Here is a 24,696-nt window from a genome sequence, read left to right as displayed (position 1 = left end):
GGAACCACACTCAGCCAGGCCTCTGTATAAATTGCAGATAATCAATCAATATACAGGTCCTAGAGGAATTTAATCTTATATAAATGAGTAACGATTTACCATTATGATAATGCTCATTAATTTGTTGTTTTGTGGTTATCATGCCATTGAATCGTTGTTCTTGTCATTATACTGCTGAATATTTCTGCTACATCGCATCACCGGAGATTAGTCAGGTTGGATCAGGTGCATCTAGTAAAGTGGAAAGATACAGATATGCACACAAGTTGGAATGCTTGCTTTTTTTAATGGGTGTCTCTTTGAACCTGGAGTTCCCTCCGGGTCAGCAAATGAGGAGAGTTTAAAGTAGGCCCTGTTCAAGGCAACTGCATAAACAGGCATTCATACATTTGTTTAATAGAGCCTGGACAGCTAGTAGAATCAGCCACTGGAGTAAAGGCTGGTACAAAGGACGCAGCTTGTTTTTCCTCCAAACACAGTCTGCTTTGGCCACCTCTACCAACCTGACATCTCTCAAACCACTGCAGAGCTTCAGTGCTTTTACAGGAGAATTGCAAAAAACCTGTGTGACTTATCTTGGCCACTTAACAGCATGAATATGCCTGTTACACTTGTTGATCTTATGGAGAGCAAAGCGGTGGATCATTTCTGAAATGTTTTCAGTTAAAGTGGCAGTTTAATTTCCGTGATACTAAAGATGTGACTTGACAATAATTAAGCAAAGTTAGATTTTGAAAAAAAAGAGCCATACTTAAAATAGAGGTAATATAGTATAACTACTCTACTCTGCCTGATCAGGACTATGTGGGCGTTTTAGACTGTGGTGACTGACAGTAACATAACCACAGCAACGCAAACAGCACCAAAGCAGCTGCTTATTCTGCCTCTGAATCCGTGTGTAATATCTCGCGGTGAGACATCGGAGTTCTGTGGCAATGCAAGTAGAGACTTTGCCAACACATCACGCAAACAGACTAGTTAACAAAAAGGGCTGCAACAGTCAAATATTTTCATTTTTAATAGATGGTCTATCATTTATTATCTTGAATATGATCATCAGAATGCCACATATATGTAAGTGATTTCATGCTGATTAATTATTTGGTTGATATGAAGGATGAGCAGTCTGCCTTTATAGACACTTGTAAAAGAATGGGTTGTTCTAAACAGCTCACTGCAACAAGTCAGTTCGCGAAATTTCTTCCCTCCTAGTTATTCAGTGATCAACTGTGAGTGGGATTATTAAAAAGTGGAAGCATTTAGGAACCACAGCAACTGAGCCATGAAGTGTCAGGCCACGTGAAGAGAGCGGGTTGCAGAGTGCTGAAGTGCATAAAAGTCGCCAGCGCTGTGCTGCCTTAGTAACTGCAGAGTTCCAAACCTCCTCTGGCCTTAACATCAGCCCAAAAAAACAGTGTTCCAGGAGTTTCATGGCATGAGTTTCCATGGCTGAGCAGCTGCATGCAAGCCTTACATCACCAAGCACAATGCCAAGTGTCTGATGGAGTGTTTTTAAAGCGTGTGGCCACTGGACTCTGGAGCAGTGGAAATGTATTCTGTGGAGTGATGAATCATGCTTCTCTAACTGGAAGTCTGATGGATCAGTCAGCATTTGGTGAACGCCAGGAGAACGTTTCCTGTCTGTCTACATTGTGCCAAGTGTAAAGTTTGGTGGAGGAGGTATAATGCTGTGGGGTTGTTTTTCAGGGGTTGGCCTAGAGCCCTTAGTTCCAGTGAAGGGAAATGTTAATGCTTCAGCACAGAGCCCTGATGTTAACCTCAAACACCTTTGGGATGAACTAGAATCGCGATTGCAAGCCAGGCCCTCTCATCCAACATCAATGTCTGAAAAGGTGAAATGGGCAAAAAGTCCCACAGACACACTCCAAAATCTTGTAGAAAGCTTCTCAGAAGAGTGGAAGCTGTTATAGATGTAAAGCGGGGACCAACTCCATATTAATGCCTGTGGATTTAGAATGGGATGCCATAAAAGCTCCTCTAGGTGTAATGTATACATGTCTCCATACTTTTGTCCATATAGTGTATATCTGACTAAATACCTGAGTTATCATACGTAGAATTTGACATCAGCAAGCTACATATCACAAGCCAGGTGATTAGAGTTGACTCTTGCCATGTGGACCTGATGGTAATGAATATGAACTCTATCAGTGAGCTTTGGTGTGCGCTTCGTTATTGAGCGTCTAAATATTCCCAGACGGGTCGATAGCTCGACCAGTAAGACTGATGGCATAGCAACCAGAAGCGCACTGCAGCGAAATTAGAAAAAAAAGAAACATCTAGCATAAACCATTACTCTGGGAGGCCAATTAAAAAACAGCATTACCATCCACCACCATCTGTAGCTAACAGCTAGAGCCCTGCTCTGTACATGTGTGTGTGTGTGTGTGTGCGCGTGTGTGTGTGTGTGTGTGTGTGCGCATGTTTGCATGCTTGTGTGACAAAATCCCCAAAAATCTAGGGCAATTAACAGAACCAAGTGGAAGTAGAAGCAATTATAGAACCTTTCGGCTGCTGCTCCACTGGGAGCCAATGTCCACTGCTTGGCTCTTGCCTGAGCGCTTATCTTTTCAGCAAGTGGTGACCCAGGAAGTGCTGGAGTGGCCTCTGACCCCCCTTCCCTTCCCCTACCCTAAAGCAGTCTGATCTCAGGACCCTGACTGAGAGCTTTAATTAAAAAGACTCTCAGGTTTAGACCACTGTGAAACTGCATGGTAGTGAGAAGGTGCCTAAATAACTGTTTATTTGCAAGACGGCAGAGTTAAAAATGAGCTTAACCCCTAAGGCTGGCTTTGCATGGTGAAATTTTCATGAAACTAGTTACCCGCATCATAATTTCCTTGCAGTTTGACAGCTACGCAAAACAGTAAAAAATGAAACAGTTGCATGCAACACATTTGATTACTTCACTAGATCTGCAAAGTAGCGGGCTGTATTTTTGATACACCATATCGTTTTTGCCGTAAAGTCGTCTGTGAGGTCTAATTTACACATTTGCACACGTTTTATCACCTTTATATCTTTCATTTCCAGCTGTCATTGGCATTTATATATATTTATCTTACCTGCCTATGTAGCTTACTTTTCTGTGTAATTGAGTTTTTATCTGTTGTTTGTATATTAAATCTTGGAAAATGAATGTTTAAGTAGGTGTTACATTTAGAGCCTACTTCTTGTCTCACTCATGCTGTCGTAGAAGCTCAACAAGCTCATTGCTGAGTGCACCTCGGCCACCTCTTCTGTAGTAATTTTCACTATTTGAAACACAAATGAATTAGGGGATGACAGAGGAGAAAGTGAATGCAGGTATGTTGATGATTATAACAGTGGGCTAAAGGAGAATAAACATGGCACAAGCATGTGTTTAAACAGCTAGTTAATACAGCCGTTTACTGAAATATTACCTTTGGAGAACTCATGTTTGTTGACTGTTTATTTGGACCAGTTGGTTGACATGGCCGCTGATCAAAGACGAAAATAATGGGGAAAAATAAATGAATAATCTCTGACATATCAAGTAATACAAAACAGGTTTGGCAATAAGTTGCCAGTTTTCTTAGCTGCGCTTTCCAAAGAGTTCAAGGTCCTGCTGTTAGCTCCATGGATCCTTGCAGTTGAAAGTTCCATATTAATAATATCCACAAAGGTGAGGATCTATTGCTGCCAGAACAGAGAATGTGGACGTTGCCAATGCAAGGCTAACGTTTATTTTTTTACAGCTGTGAGACCAGCCAGCCAGATTCGCTTTTCAGCACAATTTACATTCATTACATTCAGAGTTGTCAATCAAAAGTTTGGACTGTATTTGGAATGGTTTTATCAATGTCTAATGTAAAATAAACCTTAGTACAAAACTTACGCACAGTTAAACACTGTGTAAAAATATACTGTATGCTGTAACTTGGTCATATGGTCACGTCTACAGGCGGTTAAATAGGATCTGTGGATAAAATTATAATGAATAAGCTGATTGGGGATTTTTAGAGGCTGATGGATTGTTATTCCATATAATAGGCCAATCGATTTAACCCTGGCCACTTTTTGGCTCTTTTTCCCATATAGTTTGTAGACCTAAATGTTTATATGCAACATGTACCATGATAAGATAAACTTAGGAAACCCAACCTTTGGTTCCCATGCTAGCAAAGAATGGTGTATGCAAGTGTAAGGGTGAGGTTTTAACTGTTTTTCTGATGGTAAACAGTTACTGAGCTTGTGTTTGAAATTTGTGCCTCCATCTAACCGCTGTATCTGCTACCACTGCTAAAGGAAGTCTCTCAAGAACACATCTTTTGAGATCCTAACGCAAATTTGCATCTGCTATGAAAAGCGGAGGAAAATCCATGCAAAACCGGCCACCACAAGTTGCTCAAACCTTAGGAATTCAAGTAGAATATTTAATCAACAGCATGTGCAATATCTCCACCCACTATTTGTGTGATCCTCTCACGTTTTGCCCAACCCTCCCTCAAATTCGTATGCTTGAGCAAGAGAAGCATGTTTTGCGTTTTACCATGCACATGGCCCATAAACTGCCCGATTAGACGTATATGCCAATTTCATATATAACCCTCTGAAACTGGCACAGACGACTTTATACATTGGTCCCTTGCGTGCTCCAAAGTGCCTGAACTGCAGAACTAAACCTAAATAAGACATTATTACTGTACCTCAGTACTAACTTCCAGTGAAAAGGTGAAGGGATGGAGCGTGCCCCAAGACATCAAGAGGCCAGATCGTGCATGAAACCAAAAATAAGAATAAGAAACTTCAAAGTAAAGTGAATAGTGGCCATGCGGAGGCCATCTGGCACTGTGTCTTTAGGTGTTGCTCTGAGGGGTGTGCAGCAGCAGGGGCATCCAGTCCTTTTGAAGTGGCAGAATGTTGGTGTGTCTCTGCGGTAATCTGGGCCACTAGCCTCTCTACCTCAGCCCTCCATTCTCTTCCCATTTCACCCTGGCAATAAAAGTAATAATAATAATAAAAAAAACCCTCTGCTATCAGGATAGATGACAGGTAGTGAGTCATTGCGAATGGGATCAGTAATGATCACCTATCTTGAGGCTCATATGGAGTGGCACAACTGCAGGCATATTTTTTTTATTGTTTTATTGTTACTGAAAAGAATGAAGTTCACTTTGCTCCCTAATTGAACTATTTATTTGTGTTTTTAAAGCAAATTTGGCAAGGTTTTAGAGGAAACTGGGAAAAATCAGTTAACCGAAAGAGAAATTATAGCACATGGCTGTGTTTCTGTCAAATTACCTAATGTATTTGAATTGGAATACATTGGAATGCATTCCCTACATAACTACAGGTTAAAATGCTGTGTCATAAAGTTGAAGCTAATTGAAACTAGACAGATTGGAAGCAAAGACAGTGGTGTATCTGAGCAAAAACGGTAGCAGAAAAAAGGAAAGGACCCCCGAAGCACCCTAGCATTGTGACCTTTCACACATTCACAAGCTAAATATCATTTGAAATGTGTATCTCAGTCTAAATGCAGGCGTTTTGACAGAAACTGAGTTGTGTACTGCACTTCACATCAGGTTCAGTGTGATTTGTCAGTGTTCTGTAAAGCTAGTCTAACCTTATGGTAGCAGCTACGAAAGAACTTAGGAAATGAAAAAAAACACTCCAGCCTAAAACTAATATTTATATATTATAATATCTAATTTGTCTTGTAATGGTGCATTCTGCTGCACAGCATCTCCTTGCCACATCGGTTTATTCACAATTTTATGTCATTTTCATGTTTTTCTTCATCAGAGTTCTGTTACAATACCCAGCATGCCTTAGCAAATGCATTAAATAGCCATTGGGAATCCTTGTGGTTCCAACCAATCCTGAATGTTAGCCAAGCCACTTAGCAATAGGCTAAAATAATACATCCAAGCCAGCATTAGAGTAGCTCTTAACTTGGTCAGTAGAACAAGCCAGCTAAGACACTGTTCAGTTGATGAATGTCAGAGAGAACTAGCCGAACTGAGGTAATGCTTCTATATAGCCAGCTAACTACCTTGCTAACTTAAGCTTTTAGCTTGTTATCCTCCTCAACTGACAAGTCATTTCTGTCATTCTGAGTAATCCCTTATAAAATCCATCCATTATCTTTCCATTATAAATTATTTCAATGCACCTCAGATATACGGTTGCAGCAATCTTATTCAGCATCCTAGCAGTAATCCCAGCAATCAGGCTTCCATCTGCAATTAGCAGCTACTCAAAACAACCTGCCCTTAAAATCCCACCTCAACAGTGGTGTCGTTTTTCAAAAGTTTCTTCCATCGTCAAGCTTTAAGCTGAAGTTAGAAAATCTCACTCTGCAGATGACAGTGGCTCCTCCGTAGGAGGCAACTTTGCAAGTTTACACAGATGTAGCAATGCTAAAATATTTCATTTTGAGTGTCCCTTTAAAAACAGTGGTCACCCACGTTCCTGCTGGAGATCTACTTTCATGCAGGTTTCATTCCAGTTTGCATCAGACATGCAGCCCTTTCTATCTAATATTATGCATCTGATCCAGCCAGGCAAGGCCCAAGGCAGGTGGGGCAGTTCTCTGAACTGTACTACATTCTCTTTTGTTTAACTAGCATCCATGTTTCATGTAACACTACACCTCGGAGAAGCTCCATCTTTCTTGATCAACCGTATTCAATGAGTATGACAATAAGGGGACAGTGAATAATTAAAAGAAAAAAGAAAATAATGGATGTATGGATGAGTGGCTAGACTTCTTAATGAGGAGACATAGAGTAGAAGTTCCTGTATTAATTTAAAGGTTAACTATTGATCTGTTCAGTATGAACCTTTTGTTTAAAGAGCCATAACCCAAAAATAATCCCCTTAAACCGTATCCCCGCAGGCCCCACATATGCACTGTATAAAACCCGAGAACGTAAGATAATATAAACTGCCTCTAAATGGCAAATCGGCCATTTGTGTTAACCTTTAACCCTCATCCACAGTGACCTTAGGCACCGGATGAGCCCAGGCTTTGGGGCCATTTTAGAATGTACTGCTCTTCATGCATTGATCTGGGATCAGTTATCTTTCACCTCTGCCTAGATCTATAATGTCCTCAGCCGGATGATTAATCTGATCAAAGGTCTGCCTAGGGTGCCTGAATATTGCAATTATGCTAGAGTCCCCCTCGCAAGACCTGGAGGCATCATTTAAATGCATTATGGATTGGAAATGCATTAGAAAGAGCTGCTGAGGGGCAAGCTGACTAATTGATAATAGTGAGTTGCCTCTGTGTTACCCCGGCAACGCCCATAGTAACCACATTACAAGGAAGGCAGTGGAACTATAAAAGGTTCTGTGGTATCTTTTGACCTGTACATGTGGAAGGCCTTTCGTGGGATATTTATACAGCTAAAGTCAAGAGTATATGTTCATCTATGTTTGTTTATGACTGTTTATTTGTTCTCTTACTTAATTAAACACCTGGGTGTTATGGCTGGGACTATGTAATGATTATTATACTAATTAATTATTCCTGGAACTGTGATAGTGAGGGGCAGTGGGTAGTCTAGTTAATACATAAAGAGGAGATGCCATGGTGCACACCAGTAATGTCAGGTTGAGACATATTAACTAGCCATGTATGCGGCAATTCAAATATATGAACTCTTCTTAGAATTTTTGCGTAACTGCACACATAAAACCATTCCATACTTATTTAGTTCTTTGCGTGGTGAAATGGTTCTTCGGATTGATGGAGAATGTGCTGTATATGGTTCTATATGGAACCTATTTGAAAAGGCTTCTATATAGTGCCAAAAAGGGCTCTTCTGTTTTAATGATACCAAGCTTGTAAAAACAGAAGAACCCATTTTGGTGCCATATAGAGCCATTTATAGCCATCAAAAAACTTCTAGATATAGAACCATATACAACACATTCTCCAGCAATCTGAAGAACCATTTCACCAAGCTAAGAAACATTTAAGCAGGAAACGGTTCTATATTGAATAGTTGTAAATGAGATGATTGAATTTACTAAAGAACCGTTGAGGAAACATCTTTTTAAGTGTGTGGATGTTTAAACTTTTAGACCCCAAAAGAGTTCTATGACATTCTTGTGTGTTTATGACAATTTGCGAAAATACTTATTGATTTAAAAATAATAATAAAAGCTAAAAAAGATAAAAATGAAATTACAAGGTTAGTTCATTTTAAAGGTGTGTGCCACCTCTTTAATATGAGACAAAAGCAAGGAAGAGAAATCAACATAGAGTTATCAGTTCAAGACTGAATGGGAAATAAGCATTGAAACTGTAGTAAACAATATCCATGTAATATTGATTATACATAATAAACATTAGAATTATTTAGAACAAAGAACAGGCATGTGAAACATACTAACTTCAGCAACAAATGAAGTTCTTTATTATTTCTCTGTGATGAACATAATAAAACTCACCATTTCATACCTATGTAGCTAAAGGCTATGTAAGTAGTCTAAGAACTCTCTCCAGCTGAACTCGAATCGAACTGAAGACTGAAGTAAGAGGTAGTAAGTAGTGAGTAAGAGGTAACCAGCATTTACACAAACAGAAATATAGGTTATTTGTTTGGCTCTATTTGTTTCTGATGACACCCATCATTTGGTCAGCATAGCTGAGACTGAAACTGGAAAGTTGCAAACACAGAGTAGCTAACCAGTTTAGCTGATTTGTAAAGGCTGTGAATTGCCCCTCTAAATCAAATTGGTGTCAAACACAAAAATAATGGGATTTATGTTTGCCTAGTGAACTTTGCTGACTCTCGCTGAAGCATGAACTTGGCTATTGATATTAAAATATTCACATCTTGAACTTACACGTAATCAGTGCTGACTAGCTCCATATCTGATAAACAAAACACAATTAAACACAAGTCTCCTCCATGTTGGGGGATTCGTGGTGAAAAGGAATGTAAAACGCTGTTACAAATTAAAAACCGGAATATTAAAGAATGGAATATCGAACAGTCTAAAAAATATAAACAACATAAAATGTATAGATGAATTTGACGATGTTTCATGTCAGAATACGGCTTATTTAATCACGGCTGTCAGCGTCATTACAATGAAATGCAGAGTGGCCAGCAGAGGCCACTGGGGGTCTAGAGGTAAAATGCGGCTTGTGAAGTTTGCAATAAAAATGAAATCATTTGTGTGTAATCCTGTAGTACTCACATCGGTTTTGACTGCAACACGCAGTACCGAGCAAAAGTCAGAGACTTCCATTCATTTATTTAACTTCTATTCAAAATAGCCATTTATGAAGAAAACAGACTAAACAAACAAACAAAAAATTACACAGGATCTTCAATGACTAAATACAGAATCAAATCTTTTAGGATTTAACTCGGCGTTTACATTTATCACACCATCCAATCCTTTCGGGAGACTTGCTTTCCCTCACCTCCAAAGTGCAGTCTTTGAAGTTGGTTGCATTTTCTGCTACAGCAGCATCCAAGTCAAGTCAGATTCAGTAATGTTGAGCTCTGGACTCTGGGGTGGTCAGTCCATTGTTCTGAGAACACCAGCAGCTTCTTTGTTTCATTTACAGATATCCCTCTTTTCTGTCTGTTTCGTTTTCTCAGTAATGGCTTCTTGACAGCTACACACCCTTTTAGAGTAGTGCTGAGTTGTCTTCTTGCAGAGGAAGGACGGACAGAAGCAGTGGATTTTTTCAGATCTGAAGCAACAGTTGAGCTTGATTTTTTTCCTCTCATCTCAAAGATGAAAGCTTTAAGTGTTTTTTTTATCTGATGGGGACAGTTTTGGTGGTCTCACGGGTTTTGCGCATGTGTTAGGAGTCCGTTTTCTCCCTCTCTCGCTCTCTCTCTCTCTCTCTCTCTCTCTATATATATATATATATATATATATATATATATATAGAGAGAGAGAGAGAGAGAGAGAGATATTTCGATTATGGAAACTTTTTTTCCTTCATCTGCATTATGCAGATAGATTATCTTGTATCTGATCTCCTCAGAAATAAAGGGTGGTCTCTGGCAGAGCAGTGCATATGGATATGTTTAGAACAAAAGACAGGAAAGGACAAATATATACGTTTATTTTCACACAAGTGGTCATTCCGTAAGTCAGCTGTTGGTGTGTTAAATCACAAAGACAAATCAGTAAATCTGCATCAGGATCAGACACTAATCACCTCCTAAACCTTCCGCGCTTTCATTTTGTATTCCTAAAGCCTCTGTCACCATTTTTTTGCTGGGGTGGATAAAACTGAATTCAAGCAGTCCTGAAGTGGTTTTGTAGTTTGCTGACCAACAGCTAGCCACATAATGTCTGACTGAACGTTCTTCTGGTTATTTATTTATTTATTTGGAAAGAATATACCAGTGTACCTTCTTGTTTTCTGTTGGCTTTTCCCATTCAAACGTTTTGATGTGACTGTGGCCTAACTATGCAAACTAGATTTTTTTGGGGGAGGATACACAATATGTCCCAAAGTTTGTGGACAACTGCTCATCTACTGTTTCTTCTGCGAGCTTGTAATCCTTTGCTGCAGTAACAGCCTACTGTACTCTTCTGGGAAGGCTTGACAACTAGATGTTGCAGCCTTGCTGTAAAGATATGATTGCAGTCAGCCACAGGAGCGTTAGTGAGGTCAGGTGCTGGGTGGTTAGTTCTGGATCAATGTAACTCATTTCAAACAAATGGAATGGAGCTCCATCAGCACAGAGAGCTGCCGCACCACCCAGTGCTGGAGGGCTTTGTACCTCTTGGCATTTGGCATGGGTCAATGCTTTTTACAGTGATTACACAAGATGGATGGCTAGATAGATAGATAGATAGATAGATAGATAGATAGATAGATAGATAGATAGATAGATAGATAAACTTAATATACTGCACAGAAACATAAAAATAAATCTAGGTGTAAGTTAAAGTACAAGAGAAATAAAAGTATATCTATTTGCATATTTAAATGACAAGACATATTTACATGACAGCAGACACTGAGTGGTATGAGGTAAACTAAAAGCACATATTATAGATATAAACTAACTCTGAGTTGCATCAATATTACAGTGTAAAGTACATAGTGAACGTGTCAGTACAGTAATAGTTGTGATATATTGTACAGTGAGTATTAACAGGAGAGGAGATACAGTGATGAGGTTCACCACAGTTCAGACACCAGGAGATCAGTACCATCTCTACCATCTCTCTAAGCAGACTTGTTGTAGAGCCTTACAGCAGTGGGTAAGAATGATCACACATCGCTCTTTAACACAGCACAGCTGTAACAGTCTGCACTGAATGTGCTTCTCTGTTTTTTTCCAGTGTAGCATGCAGAGGTGTGAGGTGTTATCCATTATGGCTAAAAGCTTTTTTGAGCATCCTCTGTTCTACCACAACCTCCAAAGAGTCCAGCTTGACTCCTACAACAGAGCCAGCCTTCCTAATAATGTTTATTTTGTTCAGAACACTTTTGCCCCAGAACACAACAGCATACAATAGAGCTCTCGCTACAACAGACTGGTAGAGTGTCATAGGAGGATGTATCAGCAATGGTGGGACCCTCAAAGAAGCTGAATTCACTAATTAAACAAGTGTCTGGATACATATGGACATCATGCATATGTAACCACACATAGAAACAAATGAACACAATGCAGCTTGAGCTCCTGCTGGACAGCATGTTCACAGTGGAAATGCGTCTATCAGGTACTCACAGGACTGTGACTCAGTGCGGATGCCAGTGAGGCAACGGGCAGTAGTGGATCTTACCGAGGCTCCGTTCATGCTTCATCCAAATGTACGCTGGGATTTGGACCGTGTGTATTTGAGGACCAAACCCAAAAGGCAACTGTTGAAACAGAAGAGAATGGAGGAGCTTCAGTGATTGTAAATAAGTAGAAGAGAAAAAGAAAAATCTTCATTTCTCTGCTTTGCATTCTAAGGCCTGCCAACCCTCTCATTATTTCCAAATGTAGGCCTATACTCAGTTTAAGACGCTGTGTGGAGTCGTAAATAATTGACGAGCTGCTGGCGGGATCAAAAGCACGGCCCGCCTCTATTTGTGCTTCTCTGTGTACAGAAGTGTGTGCGCCCGTGTGTGTACGCATGTGTGTATGTGATCTCATACCATCACAATTTCTCTTTACTTTAATCATATTGGTTTTCAGAGAGGCCTGCATGCACAAACACTGCATAATTGCATTCGCAGTCAGACACAAGCAACCAAACACACAATCTGCTAAAATGCTCCGGCTCAATGGCCTATTAAATGCTCAATGACTCGTTTCCAAGCTCACTTTCTCTGACCACGCAGCCGTAGTTGAGCCTGCCTCCACCTCGGATCTGAGATGCTCTCGAAACTGCCTCTGACCTGACCCAGAAAATCAATCTCTCGCCTCGTTCCCCGCTTTTGTTCCGGCCAGCCTGACACATTCACTCACGCCGCTCATTTGGGACCACTTCTCCCCATGGGCCATCTGATGTGATTTATAGGCTACTTGGTTTGTAACCTGTAACGGTATGCATTGAACCTCAATATTAAACCTTAGAAGTCTGGCTTTTTCACATTTTGCACATTTGCTAATAATTAATAACTATTAATTACATTTATTTTAGTAGTTACATAATAATTACATCATAATTACATAATGAATGACATTTACCTTTACTCTACATTCTGTATCAATAGGTTTAAGTCTGTAACTGGCTTCTGTTTGTTTCTATCCCAAAAAATAGCAAAAAAGTAGGCAACATAGGGAGCTTTAAAAACAAGTATGGTGCCAAATGAAAGTTTAGAATCTGCACTTTCAGCCAAATTTCTGCCTGAAATAATAATAATATAGCATCAAAATATATTTTTATCAACAATACAATTCCATGCAAGTTTGGATGCCCCTAAAAAATGACTTTTTTATTGTTTTTTTTTCTAAATGAAAATAAGTACACATCTTTGACATAGAACAGTAGTCCTACTGTTTATTTTCTGAGTGTAATTTGTCAGTTAAAAATAAATATAAAATAATAAAAATAAAAATAAATGATGGCACATATTATTTGTATTTTTCCCAGTAAATTAAACTCAGTGAATAAACGATGCACTAACTTGCAGTTATTCGTTTTTCAGAGGATATTTCTGAGGGGATTAGGTAGTAGATAATCCAGGATCATTAGGAAAGAGAAAATGCAAGGAACATTAGTGAAAGGTTTTTTAAAAAGTGATTAAACGATACAGAGTAAATGGCACTCCTCATAGACATTCAAAACCTGATAGACCACCGATACTGTCACCTTCAGAAAAACAGCACTTAAAGCTTTCATTTTTGTGAGAGAGGAGAAAATCAAGCTCCACTCCCACTCGATCTGAAAAAACTCGTAGTTTCTGTCCATCTTCCACTGTGAGAAGACAACTCAACACTATAAGTCTGAAAGGATGTGTAGCTGTCAAGAAGACCTCACTGAGAAAAAGAAATAGCAAATCAAACAAAGAGGCAGCTGGTGTTTTCAGAACAATGAACTGACCGCCTCAGAATCCAGACTGTAGCTTCACTGAATGCGTGTGGTAATACAACTTCTAAGGCTAAACTTTAGGGATGTGGAAAAGTATTCCTGCAGATTTCTTTCAGAGACCAAAAGCAAGTATGTGGAAGCTGAAATAAATGCAAAGAGCAAAGACACTAAACGCTAAACAAAAATGATGTTTAGTTGTTGAGGCTATTGTGTAGTTTTCTAATATTTTGTCGCTGTCCAAAGAAAACCAGATATCTCCAAGATAGTAACTGTACAGGAGAGCGCAAAAACCTTCTTTACTTTCAATATAAGTTAATGGAAAGAGATTTTATTCCAAGCAATTTTGGAGCATTTCTATTGGTCCAATCATCATGAAATCTTCACACAATGTAAAGGACAGCTGCTGAGCTCAAATGATGCAGAAAAGTGAAAATCACTAAATAAATAAATAAATAAATAAATAAATAAATGGAGATACATGGTTTTTGTTGGATAGTGACGACATCCTTTTTCTTGGTGCTGAAAAATAAAGAATTTGTACTTAATGGCTCACAAATACATAAAGGGTGGGCTTTTGCACATTACTGTATGTGCACGATGCCTCAGATAACACCAGTGTAATTCCAAAAAGGTAGTAAGAGAAAATCATTTTGAACTAAAACAGACTTTGGACATGATTAAGGTATTGTGTGAAAGTGAAAATACTGAACTGGGCCTTTAAATGGTGAATTTTTACCGTTAGTTTTTCCCCATTTGCGCGTGGTTAAGCTCAGTGTGAACACTCTTGCATGTGAAAGTCATTTCCCACCTACACAGCTTTGACAGATAACATATACGCTCTGCAGCACACATGTATGCATATTTTCTATCCATTTCTCATGTAGACAAGCATGCACGCGCACGCTACTCCCCAGACTCCTCACAGGGCTATTTGAGCAGGTCTTGTACATTGGAAATCAAAGAGGAGTTGGAAATCAGGCTTCCTCCTCTGATAGCAAAGGTCAGTTAGTTTTACACTTTAAGACAGATTTAACCTCAACCCCTCATTTCATTCCATCTCTCTCTCTCTCTCTCATGCTCCGTATCGCTCTCTCTCACTGTCGCTTTCTCTTTTTCTTTGGCTTCATATCATTGCAGAGCTTCTTCTACTGAGAATTTGATTTGGCTGCTCGAGGTGTGATGTATCTGCATGTGTCTGGATGGATGTGGGTGGATCCATGCTTTGATGCCTTTCCAGGTCAAATAATATATGTACCTCAAGTGCCTGATCATGATTAATGAAATTAACAGGACTGATTACTGAACATAATTAATTTCGATCTTGTTTAGATTGCAGGTGGTTGGTTCTAGCTTTTGGCTGTAACACCTTGGACTGATTTGTGGTGTCTTTCAGAGAAAATGCAGTTTTATTTGACGTTAATTTTATTTTCTTGGATTGTCACTAGGACCCAACCCATATATTGTTTCGCCAAAATTGGCCTGTTTTAAGGTTTCATAGATTTGTGTGATAGCATTGATATTTGTCAGAAATATTTTTATATTGTAATTATTTTCAGAAGAGGGAAGAACACAGGGTGACATACAAAAGTGGAGGGAGGTGCATACAGGTCGATTATATCCTTAGCAGGAGATGCCACCTAAAGGAGATTGGAGATTGTAAAGTGGTGCCATGGGAAAGTGTAGCAAGGCAGCATAGGGTGGTTGTCTGTAGAATGAGGTTAGAAACAAAGAAGAGGAAGAGAGTGAAGACAGAGCCAACGATTAGATGGTGGAAGCTGAAGGAGGAGGATGGTTGCAGGCAGTTCAGGGAAAAATTGCAACAGGCCCTTGGGGGCAGTGAGGAGCTACCTGAGGACTGGGAAACTACAGCTAAGGTGGTGAGAGAAACTGGCAAGAATGTGTTGGGTGTTTTGTCTGGTCAGAGGAAAGAAGACAAGGAAAGTTGGTGGTGGAAGGAGGAAGTCCAGGAGAGTATTCAGAAGAAGAAGGCAGCTAAGAAAAAGTGGGATAACCAGAGAGATGAAGGAAGTAGGCAGGAGTACTGTGAGGCTAGTCGCTTAGCGAAAAGAATGGTGGCAAAGGCAAAGGCTCAGACCTATGATGAGCTGTATGAGAGGCTGGACAGTAAAGAAGGAGTAAAGGACTTGTATCATTTGGCTAAACAGAGAGATAGAGCTGGAAAGGATGTACAGCAGGTTAGGCTGATAAAGGATAGAGAGGGAAATGTACTAGTGAGTGAACAGAGAGTGTTGAGTAGATGGAAGAAGTACTTTGAAGAACTAATGAATGAGGAAAACGAGAGAGAGAGGAGGACAACAGGGGGAGAGATAATGGATCAGGAAGTGCAGAGAACTGGTAAGGTGGAAGTGAGGGCAGCTTTAAAAAGGATGAAGAATGAAAAGGCAGTTGGTCCAGATGACATACCTGTGGAGGTATGGAGATGTTTAGGAGAGAAGGCAGTGGAGGTTTTAACCAGGTTGTTTAACAAAATCCTGGAGAGTGAGAGGATGCTTGATGAGTGGAGAAGCAGTGTACTGGTCCCCATTTTTAAGAACAAGGGTGATGTGCAGATGGACAGGTTGACAGAAGAGGTCAGGCAGGAGGCTCCATGGACCATGATGTTTGCAGATGACATTGTAATCTGTGGTGAGAGTAGAGAGCAGGTGGAAGAGAATCTGGAGAGGTGGAGGTTTGCACTGGAGAGGAGAGGAATGAAGGTCAGTAGAGATAAGATGGAATACATGTGTGTGAATGAGAAGGAGGCAGGTGGAAAGGTGAAGATGCAAGAAGTAGAGGTCGTAAAGGTGGATGACTTCAAATATCTTGGGTCAACCATCCAGAGCAATGGACAGTGCAAAAAAGAGGTGAGGAAGAGGGTGCAGGCAGGATGGAGTGGGTGGAGACGGATGTCAGGGCTGATGTGTGACAGAAGGATAGCAGCAAGAGTGAAAGGGAAGGTTTACAAGACAGTAGTGTGTCCTGCTAAGATGTATGGTTTGGAGACTGTGGCTCTGTCTAAAAGACAGGAGGCTGAGCTGGAGGTGGCGGAGATGAAGATGCCAAGATTTTCGTTGGGAGTCACACGGCTGGACAAGATTAGAAATGAGCAGATCAGAGGGACAGTGAAGGTGGAGCAGTTTGGAGATAAAGCCAGAGAGGCCAGGTTGAGATGGTTTGGACATGTGTTGAGGAGGAATAGTGGATATACTGGGCAAAGAATGTTGGAGATGGAGCTGCCGGGTAGAAGGAGAAGAGGTAGACCTCAGAGAAGGTTTATGGAGGTAGTGAAGGTGGACATGGAGATGGTTGGTGTGAAAGTAGAGGAGGCAATGGATAGGGCAAGATGGAGGCAGATGATCCGCTGTGGTGACCCCTAAAGGGAGCAGCCGAAAGAAGAAGAAGAAGATATTTATATTGTAATTAGAAATGGCACAATACTTTTTTTTCCTAATACCAGTACCAATATGAATACTTTGAAAGCTGATACATTAACCCCATTAATATGTCTTCTCTTAAAAACACATAGCTATGAAAAGGAGCTATGTTTAGTCACAGTGACTAGTGACAGTCAGTTGGCACAGTCTGGTTGAAAAGTGTTCTATCAAGGCTATTATTATCTATTATTATTAGCAATATCAGCAAATTTTTTAAAACTATATTTCTATTAGTACAAACAAAAATAGAAAATCTAGGCCTATACATTAGATAACTTCTGTAAGATCGTGTTTGTCCTGTGATGCATTTGATCAGTTTCTATATATGAGAAAGACCACAGGACTACATTAAATTCTGAACCTGTCATTGCTGCCAAGCAAAGGCTTTTTGCTCAGTGGCAGTGACAGCGGAGCACATAAACTAACAGGACTTTACCAGAAATGAACAGAATACAAAGCTTTACATGACTGGAACAAAATGGCATTCAGGTCAGTCTTGTAAGTGATGAAAAAGCTGAGCTCAACCTGACACTGCTACAGTTTTATGGCACTGTATATATATGACACAAAACATTTTTGGCATGAAAAGTGTGAAGAGTATCTGATACAATGTTCAGGTCTTCTTTGCTTTCGTTTTGTCTATACAGAGCAATTGTATTAAAGAAGCAGAATATCCATAATCTGTTCATACCTGCAACAAGAGTCACAGCTGTGATATTATTTAAGAGTAGCTCATTTTTGAGAAGAAATTTGAAGTCCTTCAATTAACCCCTTAAATCCCAGGCTTATTACGTACTAAGGGTTATTATATATAAGTTTGTAAAAGTAGTGTGCGTGAACTACTCAACCGCTCTGCAACCCCACAGGAAAAAATACACAGCTAATATCATCACATCCCATAGCATGAATGAGGCCTGTTTCAGGACAGATTTGTTATAGCATTGGATCACATTCATCCCCTCTGATATCTGATCCAAAAAGACTGGCCGAATACCATGCCTTCCAGCTTACCTTGGACCTTTGTTATCGCTTAAACAGAGGTTGTTTCCCACTGTTCAATTACTGACCATATGGTATACTTAGCAGTGGTCAACTTGAAACAAAGCAGGCATCAGAAGAGAACAAACCCACACCTAGTAGTACAGGTCTTTAACATACAGATCCTGTTTGCAACTCCCAGCTTGTGGTGGGAGTAGAGCTTCTCTAGAGGCTGGGCGAGAACCTTACACAGCTAAACAAAATCGCAGCTATTTTGGACCAGAAAGAGAACGCCTGCTTGTATGAATGTATGTAGTGAGGCAATGGTCATATGTCCTCTGCTGTATCCATGGACGCTGGGGTTCAGGGTCCCTGTGAAGTAAGTCCAGCATGAACTCCATGGGCCCCAGAGTGCCAAGCAGGCCACTGTTTGATCACTACCCAGGAGAGAGAGTCTAATGTTGTACTCTTAGCCTCGAGCAGGGCTTTATGCTTTGCTTTTATTTTGTGTCTTTTGAGTGTGTTTTAGCGTTTGAAATATACATGTTAATCCAAGGGGCAACTTTTTCACTCTTTGACAGAAATTCTAGGCCATTTTATACACACATTGGACATATTTTGTGAAATCTACACAATAGAATTGCATTTTTCATGGAACTATCACAGCTGAAACAGTTATTGTCTGTTTACAAAGGATGGCAAAAGGTGAATTGGATGTTGTCAAAGGTGAGTCATAGGCAGTATGAGCAAAAAGTGAGAAGTCTAATTAAGAGGCAGGATAAAATATGTTTTGGTTTACAGTCAATATGACCACCTAAAATCAAACTTTTCCTATGTCATTTTTTTATGTTTCAGTATCTAGAGTGGAATTACCAGTACCTAGAGTATATATATATATATATATATATATATAAACCTCATATCTCCAAAATAATAACTTTACAGGAAAAGAAATTTCATCATGAAATTTACACACAATGTAAGGGGTAATAGGTAATTTCAAATTATGTCAAAAAATGAAAAATGTCAAAAATGTAGATATGAGGTTTTGTCCCGGCAACCGTGATCTATCTATCTATCTATCTATCTATCTATCTATCTATCTATCTATCTATCTATCTATCTATATATATAGTGTGAACTGGCATGCTTGATTTCCACATTAGTCCTAAAATTAATTACCAAACTGTCTTAAGTGAAGGTGATGTGTCATTTGCTGTCAAACCTTCCTTAGCTCACCTTAGCTAACCTTCCTATATATAAATATATATGTTGCCGTTTTTGAAGTAATTTGAAAACGCCTGTTGTCCTTTACATTGTGTGCAAATTTCATGATGAATGGACCAAAGGACACGGCCCAAAATCACTCAGAAAAAGTCTGGTTATGCTCTGACAGCAGCGGTATATATTACATACATAAAGCATAATATAGCTGCTATGATTACTGTTACATTTTGGAGCTCATGGGGTACATCTCAGATTTGGATGGGACTAAAAGCACTGGGAAACACTGGTAATAATTGCACTTCCCCACCTCCCCATGTAGAACTAATCCCGTATGAATAATATTTCAGGTAATATGCCTAATCTTTAGCCAATATATCTTACATTTATCAACAGTAGAATGACTTATTAAATATTTTTAGGCTGTGATCATCATTTACAACTGGTTCTAGCATAGCCTTCTGTTTTATCTACAGATAAGCACATTCATCCTGCTTGGTCAAGATTAGAGGGTGAAGTGATGTATGAAGTGTCACATTAACATGATAGTTATGTTCATTCACATTGATTTATTGCGTGTAAATCCATGGGCACTGACTTGGGTTAAACCCTTTTGAACTCATGTCTAAATCTAAATGTCTAAATCTAATGACAGGCATTTAATTTTAGGGAGGGACATACCGTGTAAATATATTTGTGTTAAAACACAAAACCAGCCAAAAACTTTGCTGTACCATTGGTTAACCTACCGTAGAAGACCGGATGAATGGACATCCCAAAGGTTGTTTAATACCCACCCACCAGAAGCTGAAACTTAATCAAAATGTGTTTCCAAACATAAATGTTTAAAACAGGGTGTAAGAAACCATTTTTTAAATAATCTCTCTACATCTAACCAATCTTCTGTCAGCTTGTATTCCTCATGAATGCACTTACTATCCTTGTTAAATCTCTTTTAATTAAAATTGATATAACATGCACGCATACCCACCTTCAAGTTTAAAATGGTCAGGACATGGTCTTAAGCTGGCTATTAGCAATGCACCACCAAACACAGAAAACTCTTCTGTACCTCTTTTTATTGTAGGTTCCTGTATGTTCTTAGATTGCCAGCTAATGTGCACTAGGACTAAAATACATTCATAAGACATTTTATTTTTGTTTTCTGCTTTCTCAAGCTTTGCGGTAGGGTTGGGAAGGCTTTGACCCCCATTCTTTAATTTTGGAGGGGGCCAAGGACCCAAAGCCTCCCCTGTACATGGTGTCTATGCTCATAGACTTTTGTTCTGGGGACAATTTTCTATTATATTTTAATGTGCATGAATTAATATAATTGAATGGTTGCATTTCTGGCCCTGGTTATTTATTCATGGCAGTAGTTGAAATAACCAGGGATGCCTGGATGAAACTGGATACCTGGTACATGCACTACTGTTGATGCACTTTGTTTTGATTGAGATTGAGGCTGTCCGCTATATCTGACATGGCCATCATTCTGAATGCCACTTGCGTACACAGATTTAAGTGGTGGAGGGATATTTAGGGCCAGTGGATTTAGGTGGAGAGAGATGTTTAGTGTCTCGGGGGTTGGTAGGGAGGTTTTAGCATGTCAACTCACTGCCACCCCAAAGAAAGAGGGGTAGATGAAGATGAGGATGATTGGATGGAAAGGAGGGAATGAAAGAGGGAAGAAGGAGAAAGTTGTTTAGTCGTGCCCGTCTGTCCTTCTCTTAAACTGCACGTCTCTGCCAGGCTACAGGGAGGGATTTAGAATTATGCAGAATTCCATTTAATTCATACCCACATAACAAATACACACCTCCACTCATCCAAAACCTACACACGTACCTAACACACAGACAAGTACAAGTATACAAACACACGTCCAGCCACCTAGCCTTCTCATGCACACCCATACGCAAACAAATCAAGCGGCATGCACATATAGTCATACGTTATAATGCAATCTGGTTTATTTCACTGATTTGTGCTGTTAGTTGTTGTGATACTGGGGCTTAAAGCATGACCACCACATATAGCTTTGAATTTTGTCCACACATGACTTTTCCACATCACTATTCATGCATTAGGTTCATATTTTCCTCTCACTTCATGGGTTTACACATCACTTTCATAGATTACATGCATAGTCTGACAGGTTGTAGATTTCATAAAGCTTGATTTGTATGTAAGCTCTTGCTAACTCAAGTGCCTTCAATGCTAACACTGCAAAAATCATATCTTGGCAACTGAACTCATCTTAAAACTTGTTAATATATCTAATATTTTTCATTTTGAGATTGCAGAAAACTGTAAGATTAAACAAGCTAAATTATCTGTCAATATAGTGACCAAACTACTTAAAACAAGTAAAACATATCTGGAAGAATAATCGTATAACACTTTTCCTTGTCAAAATCTCATTTTTAGCATTGAAACAAGTTTGTTAATGCCTCTCAAAATATGAAATGTGTCTGCCAAAACCCTGCAGCTGTAAATGTGAACTTTGGCAGTGTAAGTAGTGAAAGTAGCAGGAAAGTTGTTAATTACATAACTACACTACAAACCTGAATTCGTTTGTAAAATGCTAACAAAACAAAAAGCAGTGATTTCAGAAATTCTGTTTGAACTGTATTAAACTTAAACCATTACAAAAAACATGACACCCCATATCATGACAGATCCTGGCTTTTGTACTTTATGTTGGTAACAGTCTGGATGGTCCTTTTCTTTCGTAGATGCAAAAAATTATTGTCAAAGTATTGCGTGCTGGTTTTTAATGCAATGCCATATGAGGGATGCACTCGGTTGAGTTTTAGGCCTTTATGCATGTAAATCTCTCCAAATTCCCTGAATTATGTGATGGTATTACAAATTTTATAAATGATGAAATACCTAACACCAACATGGGCCTTATTCTTCAACATCTTCCTAAGCTTTTTCTTAAATTTGTTCTTGAGAAAGGTCCTAAGAAAACGTCTTCGCCAGATTCATGCCGTGTTCTTACACTGCAAAACTGTTGAAATCTTTTTGCTCTTGAGTGAGTGTAGATTCTATTCTCACTTAAGAAAATATTCTGCATATGAAAACATTGGTGAATCTCAGAATCTTTGTGAAAAACGTGTAAGTGGGTTTTAAGAAGAAATTTATTTTTAAGAAAAGTTGGAGAATGAGGCGCATTGTTCTTAAATGGTTCATTTAAACAGTTGATTTAAGACATTAACAGGGTGTATAGTTTTATCATGTGCTGTGTGAGCTAGGAGAATTTCTTAAGCCAGAACTTATATATGTGTGTGTGTGTGTGTATGTGTGTGTGTGTGTTTGTGTCTATGTTCCAGATTTGGATAAACCTGTTCTCACAGTACACCAGACCATCAGTGATGTGCGGGGTAACTACTACCAGGAGAAGACAGTGTTTCTGCGCTGTACTGTCAACTCCAACCCACCAGCTAGATTTATCTGGAAACGTGGCAACACACCTATTGAGCAGAGTAAAGACAACGGCGTGGACATCTATGAGCCTTTATACACGCAGGTAATTTACACACTCACACCATAATGGGCAATAATGATAGGGCAAAAATATAGAAGCACAATATGTCAGAACATTTTAAATATGTGTAACAAAGTTTATAATTTTCCAGTGCAATCCATTTGGACAAGCAGCCACATTAAAAAAGCTTATTAATCGAAAGGCTAGTCATTGTGGGTTTAGTAATATAGTTTTTAAATAAAGGTTGGTGCTCAATGTTGTTTCTGCTTTTGCGATGTAGTTGATTTGCTACCAAGAATCATCAAATTTCAGTGATATTGGTATTGACGGTCAGAGCTGTGATATTGTGATCTCTTCACAATATGCTCAGAAAAGCCTGTTGTGAATAAAGCTTATTGAGGTGTCATTTCACCTGTTTGACATGCGATAAATACAAAGAAACATGTCCTGAAACCGTCCTTTTAAGAAAAATATCCAAGAAAGCAAAATTTATGATAACAACTAAGGAAGCTGAAGGTACACTGAACCTGGAGCTTGAAAAAAAGCCCCTTCAGTCTGCCTTCATGAAAATATAAAGCATTCAGTATGTTCATAGTCTATTATTTCCGAGCATATCCTCAAATACCCATTAGACAAACCGCGTGCAGTCTCTGTAGCGGAGATGTTTTATGTCTCACGGTTTGAAAGCCAATAGACTCAGTTCCCTTGGTTGCCATTCTGAAGATGATGTACTTTGCTTAAGGTCTCGTAGAGCAGCCAAGCTTGTTCTTAAACTGCCTGAACAATTCAGATTGTCATTGCTAAACATCAGTGCTCTCTTGGAACTGAAGCAGTCAGAATCATGGAAATCATCGTTTCATTGAAACTCAGTGAGAGATTCAGTCACACCAATAACTTCTTCTATAGCGGAACAACATTATGACTAGCCTATTGATTGAACCCTGTCTCATCAAACGAATTGTTAGAGATGGATAAAAACACATAGCAGTAGTTTTGGAGCTGCCAGGATTTAAATCTTTTTGGGATGGAGGAGTATTGCTTGTGGTGAAGGTGGTGATGGTGGTTGTTACAGTTTGGGGGGGCTTGCTGTAGTGAAGCTGATGACAACCAACTAGCCTAAGTCATTACAGCTTGACCATTACATTAAATGACTCAGCCGTTGTTGAATATTAAACACAAACACGGTTGCTTACTGCACGTACTTGACTGACAGCACACTGTGGCAGTCAAAGGTTAATGAACCAGAGTCCAGCTTTTACAGCGCTAGGTGGAAATGTCTAGGGTGAATGTCTAATTAAACACTGCAATTTTCTCAGTGTTTTATGGTTTAGATAGACTATCATAGTAATGAACTTCTAAATGACTTTGGTCTAGTACTACCACTCACTAACTAGGAAGGTAGCCTATATAAACCACAGCTCTCAGGGTGTTAGTGGAAAAAAGCTAATGTTATGTTTATGTAACGGTCCAAAAAAAGGTTGTTTTTTGCACTTTTTTGAGTGACTTACATTCGAATGCACCTTTGTAATCATTACCAAATTGATAGCATATGGTAAAATTAGTCATGAGCCTAGGAGAGCTTTACTCTTTAGTCTTATTTTATGTTTTAAGTCATGAAAATGCAAAGCAAGCTGCACCTTTTCACCTGCCAACTCTACATTTTGTAACATTTTCATTAGCATTGGTGAACATTGTAGTAATAATTGGAAGACTAGGGGCTTAAAGTGACTTGCATAAAATATCTTAGGTGGAATTTGGCCTTAAGTTTTACCTTTACCTTATGTAAGTTGCCTAAAATCTCTGTAGGACAATTTTTAAAAAGAAAGCCAAAAGAAAAATCACTATTTTGAACTGAATTTTACAGTTTACAACTTCAGTTTTGACAGTTGCAAATTTAACATTGACATTTAAAACTTTATCCTTTAGTGTTTTAGCTTTAGCACGGAGTAGACTTAGCCCTGTTTAACTCTCCAGCCAGAGTATTAACATAAATTTGAGTTCTGTATGAATGTTTGTTTGCTCATAGTGGAAGGTTGTAACACAAAAGAAAAGTCTATG

The 24,696-nt window shown here is 39.2% G+C and overlaps 1 protein-coding gene across 1 annotated transcript in view; it reads left to right on the top strand.

The window, feature by feature from the left end:
* LOC108426141 (MAM domain-containing glycosylphosphatidylinositol anchor protein 1) overlaps positions 1–24,696 on the top strand; it is a 339,434-nt gene that overhangs the window by 160,789 nt on the left and 153,949 nt on the right. Inside the window, exon 5 of the mRNA XM_017695434.2 lies at positions 22,484–22,680. Within this exon, the coding sequence (XP_017550923.1) occupies positions 22,484–22,680 (197 nt within the window). The remainder of the gene's footprint in view (positions 1–22,483; positions 22,681–24,696) is intronic.

This window comes from Pygocentrus nattereri, chromosome 5 (assembly GCF_015220715.1).
Source record: "Pygocentrus nattereri isolate fPygNat1 chromosome 5, fPygNat1.pri, whole genome shotgun sequence".
Taxonomy (NCBI): Eukaryota; Metazoa; Chordata; class Actinopteri; order Characiformes; family Serrasalmidae; genus Pygocentrus; species Pygocentrus nattereri.
This window is presented reverse-complemented; position numbering and strand designations above follow the sequence as displayed.